Source organism: Macaca thibetana, chromosome 8 (genome assembly GCF_024542745.1).
Source record: "Macaca thibetana thibetana isolate TM-01 chromosome 8, ASM2454274v1, whole genome shotgun sequence".
Lineage (NCBI taxonomy): Eukaryota > Metazoa > Chordata > Mammalia > Primates > Cercopithecidae > Macaca > Macaca thibetana.
In genome coordinates this window covers 126,354,578-126,370,908 of record NC_065585.1, presented here as the reverse complement: position 1 = coordinate 126,370,908, position 16,331 = coordinate 126,354,578, and the positions used below count along the sequence as shown (strand labels likewise).

The following is a 16,331-nucleotide window of genomic DNA, read 5'->3' as shown; positions in this document are numbered from 1 at the left end:
TTTAAACCCTAATTCAGGGCTAGAAAAAGAAGAAGAGCAATGAATGTAACTAAAAATAAGATAATTTTTATCCTACCAATTCACAGAACTTTCGCCACTAAATGAATATTTTCCTTCAAAGTAGCCAACAGAGAAGGCTATTGTGCTCACTCTGATGAAGCTGGCATGGCTCAAGATATTTTTGGAAGCCTGTAGAATCTGACTGAGACCCTGCTCTACCCCCTGACTGTAGGTGCAGGCGCGTGGATGCACACTCACATGCTCCCCTCTCTTTGTTTACAGCCTCACTTGCTTTGAATCCAGAACGGTATTATCTAGCTTAAAAACTGAAGTTTCTCTCTCACCTGGCCAGAGCCAAATAACATTTTGTTTTTTAAAACCACCTTTTTTAAAGGTAGTTTTTTGCTACCTTTTAAAAGTGGGTGGCAAAGAGCATTCTTGCTCGTCCAAATCTGTTTTCCTATCCTCCGCAGTAATGGAACTCTGAGTTTTAGCTGTTTTAATGGCCATCCAAAACGCTGTACTTTCATACCTGTCCTGTGCAGTTCTGACGAAAGGGAGGTGTCATGTGGCAGTTTCTGGAAGCCTTCCTCAAAAAGCTGGGCACACACCATTAGCCCTCTGTCACCTGCCACCTGCAATGTGTGGGTGGTGACTGTACTGTAGCAACCTCTTGCACCAGGCAGGCCATGTCCAAATCCAGGGGATGGCAGAGTAGAAAGGGAGAAGGAGCTTGAGTACCTGAAGGCTAAGTGGGGTGGGGCCAGGCTACCAGGCCAGGACTGCCCACCCTGCCCACCCATTTTATGCAAGAGAAAAAACTTCTATCCTATTAGAGCCACTGTTACTTAGAGTCCCTATTACAGACAAACCCAATTCTGGCTTTTATAAATAATATTTAAAAAGTAAAACCCATGCTCTCTATAATCAAAGATTTTTTATACTGAAGATACTCAAAAGAACACAGGTAAAAACAGGTAATAAGGCCATGCACAGTGGCTCATGCCTGTAATCCCAGCACTTTGTGAGGCTGAGGCAGGCCGGGTCACCTGTGGTTGGGAGTTCGAGACCAGCCTGGCCAACGTGGTGAAACCCCTTCTTTACTAAAAATACAAAAAAACACACACAAAAATTAGCTGGGCATGTTGGCAAGTGCCTGTAATCCCAGCTACTTAGGAGGCTGAGGCAGGAGAATTGCTTGAACCTGGGAGGCAGAGGTTGCAGGGAACTGAGACTGCACCACTGCACTCCAGCCTGGGCAACAGAGTGAGACTCTGCCTCAGAAAAAAAAAAAAAAAAAAAAAAAAAGAGAGAGAGAAAAAGAATGGGCAGTGGACTTCAGGGGCTTTTCTAAAATAGGCCTGCCACAGATCTCCAGAACTGAATTATAAGCAATGAGCCTCCCAAGGTGCCCACTTAGAAGAGGACAGTATTCACTTGGATGATTAGCTTTAGGGATTTTCTGAATCTATTGAGTCATTTTCTGAATCATTACGTTACTGTCAAATAAACATGGGAGGGCTACACGAGATAAGGACTTAGCATAGCTGTGTCATGTCATACCACGCACAGGAATATCCACATACCTTCTGAAGAATCCAAACACACACACACGCACAGCAGAAGGCAGCTAGAAAATGCCTGCTTATGATCAAACAAGAAAAGCAAAGCGTCAAACAAAAACATGCCTCGAGACTTACGTGGTTATCTTTATAATAGTAAGAAAGGACAGGAAATCGCCGTCTGCTCCGGAATTTGGAACTCCCCACTATGATGTGTGCTGTGGCCGATTTGGGAACGTACAGTTCAGTAGGATAAGAGTCACAAACCTGTCACCAGAAAATACAAAGGGATTTTTAGGCCATCTAGTAATGCCCTGCAAACTGCCCCCAGAAATTCCACTTCACCACGCTTATAGGTACATCCTTAAGTTCTCTTAACCATGTTACAGAGGAGGTTATTTCGAGGAACGTCAAAGCCACTTTAGAGGAATGAAGTGCTGCTGATTCCATGTAATCATTCTGAAGGAATGCAAGATACCCTTAGTGTTGTCCCCGTGCACTGTCCCCTCTCGCCAAGGGCTCTTTGTGCAAGACCAGTGACAACGAAGCCTTCTTTTCAACAAGAGACAAATTGCGATTCTGCATCCTGGCTGAGAAAACCTGAGCTGCCAGGATTTGGTTGAAAGAATGACCCTGGGAGACAGTTTTCCTAAAACACAAGCACACTGGTTAAGCCAGCAGGTTACCTCTGTGGCTCTGACATGCCCAGCGTGCATTCCTGGCCCTGACACACCACGAAAGCTGATGCCTCCCCAGACACTCCTGCCCCCGACCTTCCCAAATCCCATCTGTTCTTCAAGGACCAATCCAGGTTCCACCTCCTTCGGGAAGCTTCTTCCTTGACCTTTCGGTCCATGCAGATTTCCTAATGTGCCGCACGTTACCACGCAATGTAGCAGCTGGATTTTTGTTTCTTATGTGTTGATTTGATAAGTGGTAAGAATAGATGTACTCTTTCTACGCAACCCTGAGATTGATTACCACAGTGGAATGGTGCCTTGGAAGGATCTTGCAATTCAGAACCAGAAATCAGCAGTTTAGAACCTGGCTCTGATTGAGCAACTTCATGACCCTGGGGAAGCCAAACTACACGATGCACTGTGGTCTGCTAATCTCTAGAAGTGATACTGCAGCAACAATATCTCATGGGGTTGACAGATGGATCAAATCCCGTAACACCAATGGCAAAGCACTTTATAAACCACTAAATCCAAAACAAATGTTAGTGGTAGCAACAGTGATAGCAGTTGAGCCTACTGTTGCTCAACACATTTTGCTTTCACATCAGTCCATCCATCTTTTCGCAATGTGAAGATCACCCACATGGCAGTTTCCTGGGATATGTCAAGCACCTTTTTACTTCCTGGATGTCAAACATCTTCCTAGGCATATCAAGGGAGTCCTCAAGTAGGTGTAACAACAGGGATGTACCAGTCCATTTTCATACTATTATAAAGAAATACCTGAGACTGGGTAATTTATATTGTTTAATGGCCTCACAGTTCCACATGGCTGGGAGGCCTCACGAGCATGGCAAAAGGTGAAGGAGGAGCAGAGGCACGTCTTACATAGTGGCAGGCAAGAAAGCGTGTGCAGGGGAACTGCCCTTTGTAAAGCCATTAGATCTCGTGAGACTTATTCACTATCATGAGAACAGCATGGGAAAGACCGGTCCCCATGATGCAATTACCTCCTACCGGGTCCCTCCCATGACACGTCAGGATTATGGGAGCTACCATTCAAGATGAGATTTGGGTAGGGACACAGCAACCCATATCAAGGGGAAATACTTTAGCTGCAGGTCCTGTGTCCATCTCCACTCACCTTTATCACTCTGGAAGATGGGGTTGCAGGGATTGAAAACCCACAACTGAAATCCGAGCCTCTTATAAAGTCTTCTGTGATGATGCCTCCCTTGCTGGCCTCCACTGTCTTTGTTACCAGAATGGGGAACAACATAGAGCAGGAAATAAAAGGGCCACAGAAGAGATGTTCACAGGCCTGAAGTGTAATTTCAGGGTTCTACCAGACATTTTAGGAAACAAGATTACCAAAGAGTTTAACATGGGCTGTGGCACTGACACTCTGAAGGAAAATCTGCCAAGAACAGAAGGCTCAACCAACTTGGACCCAGAGAGCTTTAGCTGGGAGTACTGCCATAAAACACTGCACTCCCTCCCCCATGCCAATCTGGTGTCTGAACCTCCATGAAGTCAGCCAGCTAGAACACTATGACATGGACCACACCTGTTTGTCTGAGGTTCCAGAGACATGTAGTCATTGCACCAGACCAACAACATTTTCCTAAAACAACAGTTTTTAAAAGGAAATAAGTAGGTTTTCAGTAAGTTGGAAATTACCTACATTCTTCCTTGTAACAACACTAAGGAATTGCAAAGTTTCATGATTAAGTAAGAGTAAGCAACATGCAAGATTTGTCAACATGCTTATTTCACACAGCCTCTTTGAAGAGCAAGAGGTAAGCTGGGAACTTAGGAGCTCCTGCCAGGCCCTTTTATGGCCTTCTAAGGCTAAATAAACACCTAGGTTCACTGGCATCGTGGCCCTGTGTGCACCATAGCTGGAATGAGACCAAATAGAGAAAATCAACACCCAGAGCCCGCTCTCCTTGGCCCCAATTCATGGCCCTCTTGATTCACAAAGGAGCAAGGAAGACCACCTCCTGACCTCTAAGAGCACCAGAGCTCTCACTCTACAGGGTAGAGATTTGTAGACTTTGATGGCTTGGCATGTGCCAGGACCAAGAGCTCAACAACCTGCGCCCAGTCACCAGTGGCCAGGCTTGCATCAGGGGTGGAGGCCTCCCCTCTAAGAACACAATACCAGTTATGAGGATTTCTGCCTTCCCCAGAGCACTGGGTTTAGCGGAAAAAGTTCCATGGGTCAGGGCTTAAGTTATGAGGCATTCTGACGCACACTTGCTTGGAAAACTCTAAGAAGCTAAAATGCCTTTGGGAAGAGCAGATTCAGGATGTCAGTTAACACATGAAGATATAACCTCTTACCAAGCTAGAAGCATGGATATTTGTCCTGATTTCATCAAAGTAGACAGCACTCTCAAGTGGAAATTAACATAACAATCCTACTTTGAAAATATAAAACACCACTGAAAGGAATTAAATACACAAGTAAATGGTAAGATACCTTGTGTTCATGCACTGGAAGACTTAAGATTGTGAAGATGTCCATCCTATGCAAAGCAACCTACAGACACAAGGCAATCCTTCTCAAAATCTCAATGGCATTTTTTGCAGAAGTAGAAAAATTCATCCTAAAATTCATGTGGATTCACCAGGGACCCCAAATAGCAAAAAACAATTTTGAAAAAGAACAAAGTTAGAGGACTTACACTTCATAACTTCAAAATATAGTACAAAGCCATATCTATTTTGCAGCAATCAAACAGTGTGGTACTGGAATAAAGACAGACTAACAGGCCAATGGAATAGAGAATCCAGAAGTAAACCTTCACGTGTATGTTCAAATGTTCCTCAACATGGGTGCCAAGACTACTCAATGGGGAAAGGTTAGTCTCTTCAACAAATGGTACTGGGAAAACTGGATATCCACATGCAAAAATGAAATAAAGATGGGTCATATCTTGTATTACATAAAAAAATTAACTCAAAATGGACTAAAGACCTAAACGTAAGACCCAAAAGTATTAAACTCCTAGAAAAGAACATAAGGGACAAGCTTTATGATACTGGAGTTGGCACTGATTTCTTATGTATGACAGCAAAAGCAGAGGAAACAAAATACTAGACAAATGGAACTATATCAAACTTAAATACTTTTATACATCAAAGGACACAACCAAAAGTGAAAAAGCAACCTATAGAATGGGAGAAACTATTAGTAAATTGCTTATCTTAGGGAAATCAAAATCAAAACCACAACGAGATATTAACTCACAGTTGTTAGGATGGCCACTATTAAAAAATGAAAGAATGAAAACATAATAACACAAGTATTGGTGAGCATGCAGATAAAATGAAACCCTAGTGCACTGCGGGTGGGGATGTAAAATTATGCAGCCACTATGGAAAACAGTACGGAGGCTCTTCAGAAATTGAAAAATACAATTCCTACATGATCCAGCAATCCCACTTCTGGATGTATGTCCAAAAGACTTGAAAGCAGAATCTCAAGGAAATATTTGCACAACCATGTTCACAGAGCATTATTCAGAGCCAAGAGGTGGAAGCAACCCAAATGTCCATCAAATGATGAATGGATAAGCAAAATGTGGTATGTCAATACAATGAAATACTCTTCAGCCCTAAAAAGGAAGGAAATCCTATTACGTGCATTAACACAGATGAACCTTGAGGATATTAAGTGACATAAGCCTGTCACAAAGAGAAAATACTGTATGACTTCACTTACAGAGGAATCTAAAGTAGTCAAATTCATAGAAACAAGAAGTAGAATGATGGTTGCCAGGGGCTATGGGAGGTGGGAATGGGGAGTTGTTTAATGGGTACAGAGTTTCAGTTCTGGAGATGAAAAGTTCCAGAGATCTATAGTACAACAATGTCAATATACTTACCACTCCTAAACTATACCTTAAAAATGACTAAGATGGCAAATTTTATGTTATGCATTTTTTAATCACAATGAAAAAAGTAAAACAATCTTAACATTGCCTGCTGTCATTTTTGCAACAAGCTCACAGAGTTGTAGTCAAAATTCTGACAATAAATAATGCACACAATGATGCAACATATGTCACTAATTTTCAAACACCTCAGTATGCCTCTCAAGATTTTGTCTGGTTTGGAAAACCACCTGACAAAATTCGGAGAGAAAATGAGAAGTTCAGAGGAATGGAAAATGTTTTTCTCCTGAATTTTCTTCACATGGACTCTGCCTTAGTTAATGAAAGTGGATTAGTAACTTAATCATTTTACCATTTTTTAAAATGAATAAGCAAACCAATTTTCTTTGTGCTCCACTAAATTAATTGACCTTCCTGGAGTGCCCACATCCCTTGGTACTGTCCTGGCAAGAGGAATCTTTTGGTAATTCTTTCACTTATTCGACAAGCTTTTACTGAGTACTTACTATATGCCAGGCATTACTCTTAGTTGCAAGGGCAGAAATGAATAAGAGTTTTTGGCCTTGAAGATTTCACACGCCCAGGACAGCTGATCTTTGTTAACCTGGATAGAATCTTCCAGTATCATTGCAGGCTACTAGCCATCTAAGATGCAATCCAAAAGTTTCACTCAGACCTCCAAGGACCAATCACTCGACTGAGAGCTTTGGGGTAAGAGTTGTTAGAAACTGAAAGATATCTACACAGACAATCTTCTTAAACATTTCAGTGCTAAAATTTATTTCAAGGAATTTATGATGAACAGGGAGGAGGAGGAGGTTATGAACAGGATAAAATGACGTATATGTGAACAAAACAAAATAATGCACGATACATAAAATACAGCTGTGGATAACTGAAATAAATGAGCTTTAATAAAATCACTGGTTTGGGTTGTATTTTATATTTTATTCCAAGATAGTTAGATTAAAACTTTAACCTAGCAATGAATACCAATTACTTTATTTAAATAAAGATCATTTCACAAGGGTTAGGTATAAAAAGAAATCTGAGCTTAGAGACTTAGACTACCATAAGAAAGTGTCTGATAAATAGCGATGGTAGTAAGATGATACAGATAATAATAATAATTAGCCTGCCCAAGGCCACACTTAAAGAAAACAGCAGAATTGGTTCTAGAATCTAAGTTTTGTATTCTGCGTCTGCTGCGATTTCCACCGTGGGCAATGATTTCTTTTCCACCAAATGACACTTCTTGACCCACCAACCTCAAAGGATTTGTGAGAAGAAATAAGATAACTTGTAAAATAAGGGAGGAAAAAGTAAACATTTTCTCAGCCATGAGGTCAAAAGCAAAAGGAATGGATTTGGATATCTCTCTCTCCACGGATTATCAGTCAAAAATTTTCTGAAATAAGACAACTTCTATTCTCTTGCTAAGTTAGTGACAAATCAGGGTACATCATCTTCCCCCCATTTCAGTGACATTTGCAAAATCAGAAAATCCCGCAGGATTTTACCTTTTCTGCTTCAAAACAGTTTGTTCCTTGTTAGTTTTGTTTTGCTGTGTGTTGCTTCCGAAAAGAAAAGCTGAGTAACTCATGTTTTGCAGTCTGTGCAATGTAGGACTTCAGTGACTGAATATGAGTCATGTTTATGCCCTAATTCTACAAGGAAATCTCATCAAAAATAGGAAGAAGCTGTATTTCCAAGGAGACGTTATTCCACAAGATGTGGTTCAGCCTCATTTTCTTCCTTGCCCAAGGATGTGTCATATTAACAAAAAGGGTATCCAATTTTCTTTACTCAACTTGGATTTTCCTTTCTTTCATTTCAAGGCTAAAAATTCACTGCAAAAGTTAGCTTTAGTATGCGAACAAATTAGTCTGATTACATGAGCCCGATACTTTATAATGATTAACGCTATGGTTGTTAAATTTAAGTGTAATTATGAAGAAGATTCAGCATCATGAAAGTGTCCATTCTGGCCCAAATAATCTATAAATTCAAGATATCCTGAGGAATTATGTCAAAGGAACTGACTTTCAAGATATCAAGATTATAAAGCCATAATAATCACAATTGGTAAAAATGTAATTGTAGGATTTATACAGTGTCGAATTGGGACAAAGTTTAGCAAACAGACCAGGATTAAAAAAAAAAAAACAAAAAACAGTATGCTAAAAAACAAAACATAGTAAGAAAGACTGACAACTCAAAACTTCTGAAGACACTGGAACGGTGTATCAGAATCTCCTGAGAGATGATATCTGCAAGAGCTATAAATTATAACAAATTATTGACTACATTATAGAAAGAACTACAAATCAACAAGAAAAAGACAAATAATCTTATAGAAAAAAAAAAGCAAAAATGTGAGTAGATAATTCACAGAAGAGTCAACATGAATGGCCAAGAAACACAAGCTCAACCTCCCTAGCTAATCAGGTCAGTGCAAAAACCACATTAAGATCCAATTCATACAAATCAGTTTGGCTCAAAGTTAAGATCAGTTAATAAATCCACATGGTTATATAAATGAAACAATACAAAAAGGTGCATAAAATGCTATAAATAAAAGCAAAGGAACAACAATGCCAAATCGCATCCAGTGGCGCTGAAGAAGAAGAAATCCCACTTTCATCCTAGTGTCCTATCCACTCCATTACCAACACCAGTCTAGGTTATCACTTTTGGGCAAACGTGTTATTATTCTCCCTCCTTTGTTAAGCCAAAAGGTATTATACTATATTCACCATATTGTGCCTTGCTTTTTCTAACCTAGCAATGTATTTTAGCAGTCTTTATCAGCACATAGGAATCTTCCACATTTCCTTTAATGGTTATACACTAACTTAATCACATGGATAGAGCAAAAATTATTTAGCTGATTCCCATTCAAGATATTTGGGTTTCTTCTAATATTTGCTATTACAAACAATGCTTCAAAAAAATAACCTTGGGGGCCAGGCATGGTGGCTCGCCTGTAATCCCAACATTTTGGGAGGCAGAGGCAGGCAGATCACTTAAGGTCAGGAGTTCAAGACCAACCTGGCCAACATGGTGAAACCCCATCTCTACAAATAATAATAATAATACAAACATTAGCCGGTTGTGGTGGTGGGTGTCTGTAATCCCAGCTACTTGGGAGGAAAACTGCTTGAACCCAGGAGGCAGAGGTTACAGTGAGCTGAGATCGCCCCACTGTACTCTAGCTTGGGCAACAGAGTGAGGCCCTGTCTCAATAAAACTAAAAAAAACTAAACAAAATAAAATAAAATAACCTTGGGTATCAGTGTGTGTGTATGCTATTAAATCCATAGAGTAAATACTCAGAAGTGCAATGTGGGGTCAACAAAGAAGAGTACCAGCGCATATCACATCACTACCAACTGCTGGGGAGTCTGTGGAGTAACGAGAACTCATATCTTGCAAGCAGGTCAATATGTCCATGCAAACACTTTAGAAAAGAATTTTCCAGAATCTAGTAAAATTCAAATCTATATACTCTTTACCTCATAAACTCTACTCCTAAGTAGAAACACAATATAGTACAAGACATATACAGCCACTTAACAGCTTTATTCATGACAACAAAATACACCAAATAAAAGAAAAAAAGAAAGAGGGAAGGATGAGTAATTTTTAAAACTATGGTATATTTGTGAAATGGAATACAACCCACTAGTGAAGAACGAAGGAATCTGAGCTGTTGGTATCAACAGTTATTAATCTCTCTGTGCTTTAGGCAATTACTTAATCTCTCTGTCATACTTTCTCCATTTGTAAAGTAGAAATAATAATAATACTATTCATAGAATTAATATTTGCTAATATTTATCAAGTTTTTAGAACAGCACCTGGCATGTAGTAACTATGTACATATTTGTCAAATGAAATGGATCACAAATACAAATGTTACCATGTTGAGTGAAAAGCCAAGTTTCAGAGAACTCTATACAGCATATGCAGACCAAGTACAGACAGTATAAAAACATGCAAAACAATACCACATACTACTACAGTAAGTCCTTGCTCAACAATGCTCACAGGCTGTTGGCAATTGCAACTTTAAGCAAAGGAACATAAAACAACACCTTTTTTCCCTCATAGATATCACAAAATGATGTCGAGCAAAATGATGTTATTTGAGGATCTGCTGTACATCGTTTCACTCAAAGTCATGGTTTCCAAGAACCTGCTGACATTAAGTGAGAACTTTCTATATTTAGAAATGTAGAAATGCTATAATAAAGGCAAGGGAATGGCAATGCCAAATTGCAGACATTGATGCTGGAGCGAGAGACAATTTGGAAGGAACATCTGGGAAATTAACTAGCACTGGCAATGTTCATTCTTATACAGCACACAGGTCCCAAGCATTCATTCCATTATTCTTCAAAGTCCTGTGTGTGTCATAAGTGTGCCATAATAAATAACTTTTTTTCTTTTTTTCCTTCTCTACTTTGTGGGATGATTTAAGTAACTTTTTTTCTAAATGAAAGATACACAGTGGAGGAAAAGCAATATGATATACACTTCTGAAATAATTATAAGCAAATACAGGGAAAAACCATCCAGTGATAGACATGAAAAAGGAAAAAGCATAATTGACAGAACACACAATACATGATATCTAGAACAATATCACAGATAATATTTCACCACAAAAAAAGATTTTCAGGTTGAGTAAAAAACAATCTAACCAAACTCAGCTTAAAAAGATAAAACATTTACATAGGAAGGTTAAAAAGAAGGGGTTAAACAAAGCTCCACCAAGCAAATTCTGACAAAGAGAAAGAAACAGTGGAAATATAATCATATAAAATAGAATTAAATGCCAGCACGGTGGCTCACGCCTGTAATCCTAGCACTTTGGGAGGCCGAGGCAGATGGATCACGAGGTCAGGAGATCAAGATCATCCTGGCTAACATGGTGAAACCCCGTTTCTACTAAAAATACAAAAAATTAGCCAGGCATGGCGGTGGGCGCCTGTAGTCCCAGCTACTGGGGAGGCTGAGGCAGGAGAATGGCATGAACCTGGGAGGAGGAGCTTGCAGTGAGCTGAGATTGCGCCACTGCACTCCAGCCTGGGCGACAGAGCGAGACTCCGTCTCAAAAAAAAAAAAAAAAAATAGAATTAAAAGTTTAAATAATTCACAGGAAAAGGGGATATGTGAAATTGACATAAAGAACACACTAAGATGTCCTTAATCATTACGTACTAAACCATGTAACTTTAAAATATATAATGCAAACATGTTAGAACTTAAGGAGAAAATGTCCAATCACAATCATAACAGGAATTTTTTCACATACCTCTATCAGAAATCAACTGAGCAAAGGGACCAAAATAATAAGAAATTCAATTTAGATAAAAGGAAAATTTCACGCCTAAATAGAGAATACACATTTTCTCCAGACTCAAAATATTTATTAAAAATTAATAGAATACTGTGTTTTATGAAGATATAAGTCTTCAAAACATTCCCCAAATATGAATTCCATACGCCATGTGTTCTGAATGCAATATAAGGCACTAGAAACTAACAAATACTGATCAAAAACTAAAACATCAATGTCCCACCTGCCTGAAATTTTTTAAAGCAATTTAGGCCCTTTATGCCTTTTGGTAGATTCTGGAAAGATTTTTCTTATAAAATAATTTAAAATTGGGGGAAATTATACGCATAAAGATATTACATCAAGAATTATTCATATGGCAAAAAAAAAAAAGTCTAAGTAATAATCTAAATGCCCTTTTTTAAAAATTTGAGACAAAGTATTTTGTCGCCCAAGCTAGAGTGCATGGCGCAATCATGGCTCACTGCTGCCTCAACCTCCCAGGCTCAGGCAATCCTCCAGCCTCGGCCTCCCAGGTAGCTGGGACTACAGGTGCACACCTCCATGCCTAGCTAATTTTTTTAAATGTTTTGGTGGGAATGAGGTTCTCCCTATGTTGTCCAGGCTGGTCTCAAACTCCTGGGCTCAAGCAATCCTCTCACCGTGGCTTCACAAATTGTTGGGATTACAGGCATGAGTCACCATGCCTGGCCTAAATGCGTATTAATAAAGAAATACTTTAGTACCTTACAGTACATTCATTTGATGGACTACTGTACAATCATTTCATTGACTGTTATAAGTACCATATAGCAATGTAGCAAATCCTCATGAGACCGGGCATAATGACTCACACTTATAATTATAGCACTTTGGGAGGCCAAGGCAGAAGGATTGCTTGAGCCCAGGAATTCGAGACCAGCCTGGGCAACATAGGGAGAACTTGTTCCTATAAAAATTTTGAAAAAGTAAGCAATTATGGCAGCAGATGCCTGTAATCTTAGCTACTCAGGAGGACTGCTTGGGATCCGGAGTTTGAGACTGCAGTGAGCTATACCGTACGGTACTCTAGCCTGGGTAACAGAGTGAAACCCTGTTTCTTTAAAAAAACAAACAAACAAACCAACAAAAAAAGAACCGCAAGAAAATCCCTGTAACAAGGTCAAGAAAATAATCAGAATTCAAAATATGCAACTGGAAATGGTCATTTATCAGGACATAAAATACAAATTGTCAATCAATATATAAAAAGCTACAACTCAAGAAATCAAGATACAAAGATTAAATTAAAATAAGAAATCACTCATCCCACCATCAAGGTATCAAAAGATTCTTAAAAACTTTAACTCTTTGCTGGTGAGGGTATAAGGAATCAAGCATTCACAACTGAGAATGTATAGAAATTGGTGCAACCTTTCCACAATTATTTTTGACAACAGGTACAAAACTTTGTGTAGGTGTTTTGACATAAAAATTATATTAAAATTCTATCTTTTAAAAAATTAAAATATGGGCAAAGGTATAGTTACCAGGATGTTCTCCATTATTTAAAATAGTAATAAGTAATGACAATCTAAATGTCTAAAAATTAGAGTGCAGGTAGATATTAGTTGATACAGCCATATTTAGATAATACTATGCAGTGTTTTAAATATATTATAAAATATAATTACTGACAGAAAAATGTCGCAATATGTATGTGAAGAAAAGCAGAATATAAGGCACATGTAATGATTCCATTTTTGTTATGTATGTTTAAGCAGGTTTGTGTGTGCATACATAAAAAATGTATATATACATTAAAATCCCAGAAGCCTATTGGCCAGATATAATAACAGTGGCTATCTCTGAATGATGGCAGTTTTAGGTGATTTAATATCCTTTTGCTCTATGTTTTCCAATTTTTAATAAATGAATATGCATTACTTACATAAGAAAAAAGTTATCAAACTATACAGAAGAGAAAACAACTGAAGGAAATTTTAAAACATAAGAATGTTGTGAAAATGGGATGGTGGGTTTTTTTTTTGTTTTTTTGTTTTTTGTTTTTTGCCTTTTGGAAACTCTCTAGGATGTTCTCACAATACTTTTGTTACTTAAATATCTTAAAATTTTATTAATAGTGAAACCACCCCTGATCTGTAAGCCTGTCATTAAGGAGGATTAATTCTGCCACTGTAGCTTCCCTGCCTCTCTGTATTCCTTCCTGTGAGTCTAGCCATATTGCTCTAGGGAAGCCTCTTGCTGACCTTGTGTACCAAGCAAGGGTTCAGTGAGCACCCAGAGGAGCTGGTGCCAAACTGCCATCAGAGTCTCCCTGACTTGCCCACTAATCACTCACTACACTATAAAAAGACCTGATGGGAGAATGAGATCCTGGCCAGCTCTCCCACCAACTGCCTGTCCACAAGGGCTGCCCCCTGGCCTCTCTGGGTTTCAAGTTCTGCAACCATGAGATGAAGGGTCTAGAAGGGGTGATCTCTATGCTTCTCTGGTTCAAACGTTTTAATTCTAGGTCCAGGTTGGACATACAGCTGGCACTAACCAAGAGACACCTGGAAATCCGCACATGGATATCTACAAAGAGCTCTAAAACCTAAAGGAGATAAAAATAAAGGTATGCTAAGCTAGCTGAAATCCTAATTTCATGTGCCTTCAGCGTTTGGGTTTCACACACTCACTCTGTAGTCTCTATTCACATCGCTGAGCTGCCAGTGATGATTAGGGAGGCCCATCCGCTTGTATTCTTCACTAAGATCAATCAGCACCCAGCCTTGCTCTCTTTCTTCTTTATCCAGCATGGGGTTGAATGAAAAGCAGTATAATTCCTCATATTTCACTGCAAGAAAAGGGAGGATGAAGTTAAATCAAGCTTAGTCAAAACCAGAGCAAATCTCCCCGAAAACATTCTGTCCCATCTGGAGTGCCCTGAGAGGCCATCCCAACCCCCACCTCCAGCACACTCCTCGGAGCAACCTGTGTGCAGTGGACAGGGCCCCCCACCTCCTCCCAGCAATGACGAGATGACCTTGGGGTATGTGAACTCGGCAGTACCTTCTTTCCTTTTAGAACACAGGGACATCACCGTTTTGTGCTTTTGCTGTTGTTGTTGCTTTAAAAGCAAATATATTTTCCAGACCACACAAAATATGGAACATAAAAATTCAGAACACATGCATTTATTAGGCATCAAGATTCTATTTTTGTAACGCCTATCAAGCTTGGATTTGGGGTGGCCTCTCAGAGGCAGGCCCGGGCCCAGGCCAACCGCACATTTTCATGCTCACAGTGTTAAAAAAGAAAAAATAACAAAGTTGAAAAAACTCTGGAATATATTAAACATTTGCATCAGAAACATCTGAACTTTAAACAACTACATAAATATCATAATTGTGCTGCTCATTTGCATAGGAGTCATTAAAAAAAAAACAATTCATAGTGCACAGCGCTGTGCTCACAGGATGTGAATTGAAGGCCACATCATGATGCGGCTTCTTTCAATCATGCCATGTTATCTCTGTCTTTATAGATTGCCTTTGATGCTTGTGAAGCCCAATAGCCCCACTGTTTCCCTTTCGCCAGTAAAATCTAGGATTTGATTTTCTTGCTCCGGTCTTGCCATTTAAGGGAAGTGTAGAGACCAGCGCTATCCAACAGAAACATAATGTGAACTATCTATATCATTTTAAATGTCCTTGTAGCCACATTAAAAAAGAGTTAAATTAATTTAACCATCTATTTTATTCAACCCAATATACCCCAAATCATTATCACTTTAACATCTGCATGATATAAAACTTATTAATATTTGATACATTTTGTTTTGTACTGTCTTTGAAATTTCATGTGTATTTCACACTTAACCGCCTATCTCAGTTTGGAGTAGCGCTGAACAGCTATCTGTGGCCAGTGGCTACCATCTTGGACAGTGCAGATCTAAGCATTTCTAATGATAATAAAGGATAGCTGATACTCAGACCTTGTTTTGTTCCAGATTCTGCTGCAATTAAGGGCATTAATCCAGTTAGCAGGCAATACTGATGGTCCTCATTTTACCTACGAGAAATCTGAGGCAAACGAGAGGCACATTCCCTCACTCAGAGTCACACAGCTAGTAACTGGGAAGTCCAGGTTGAAATGAGACATCTGGCTGCGGAAGGCCTGCTCCTAATTGTAACACACCCTCCTCAAAGGCAGATCCTTCTCTCTTCTTCTTCTTCCTTCCTTGTTCCTGTCCCTTCATCTTCCTGTTTTTTCTCCAATACATTTCTTTCTCATAGCTTTCCTACGTCCTCCTATGTCCTTAGCATACTGATAGCAGTCAGTGTGAAGAATGTAAGTTTCCTAAACACATGTATGTGCAGCCCATTATAGGATCTCACCACCAGCAAGAGGCTGCAGCAACACACAGGCAGCCTGACATGAAAACTCAGGTTTCAAACTTGTTTTGATTGCTTTTGAGATGACTCATCCACATGGAAGAGGAAAGATAAGGGTCATATTTTAAGCACCAGATTTCTTCATGTTTCTTGTAAGAAGCAACTGTGGTATGTCAGTCAGATAAATTATGTTCTATTTCAGTCTTTCACCATGTCATGTTTCTAAACTTCAAAACTTAGAATACAGACTATTTGGACAACTAACAAAATACGCGCATCCAGGTACGCTCACACACAAACCAGAGCAGATGCTTTCTGTCAGATCAATTTCTTATCATCGTAGCTATGTTGCAGACAGCATGTGAAACTTCAGATCCTGTTCTGGGAACAGCTGGCTCGACACTGACATGTCTTTTCCATCTCTAAGTACCATTTTCATGACTCAGGCTTCTGCTACCATAATG

General features: G+C 39.3%; 1 protein-coding gene across 2 annotated transcripts in view; it reads right to left on the bottom strand.

Moving 5' to 3' along the window:
- MTMR7 (myotubularin related protein 7) overlaps nucleotides 1-16,331 on the bottom strand; it is a 112,773-nt gene that overhangs the window by 47,406 nt on the left and 49,036 nt on the right. For both annotated transcript variants that reach the window (XM_050801818.1, XM_050801819.1), the window contains exons 4-5: nucleotides 14,170-14,327; nucleotides 1,701-1,829 (exon numbers count right to left, since the gene is read on the bottom strand). In XM_050801818.1, the coding sequence (XP_050657775.1) occupies nucleotides 1,701-1,829; nucleotides 14,170-14,327 (287 nt within the window). The remainder of the gene's footprint in view (nucleotides 1-1,700; nucleotides 1,830-14,169; nucleotides 14,328-16,331) is intronic.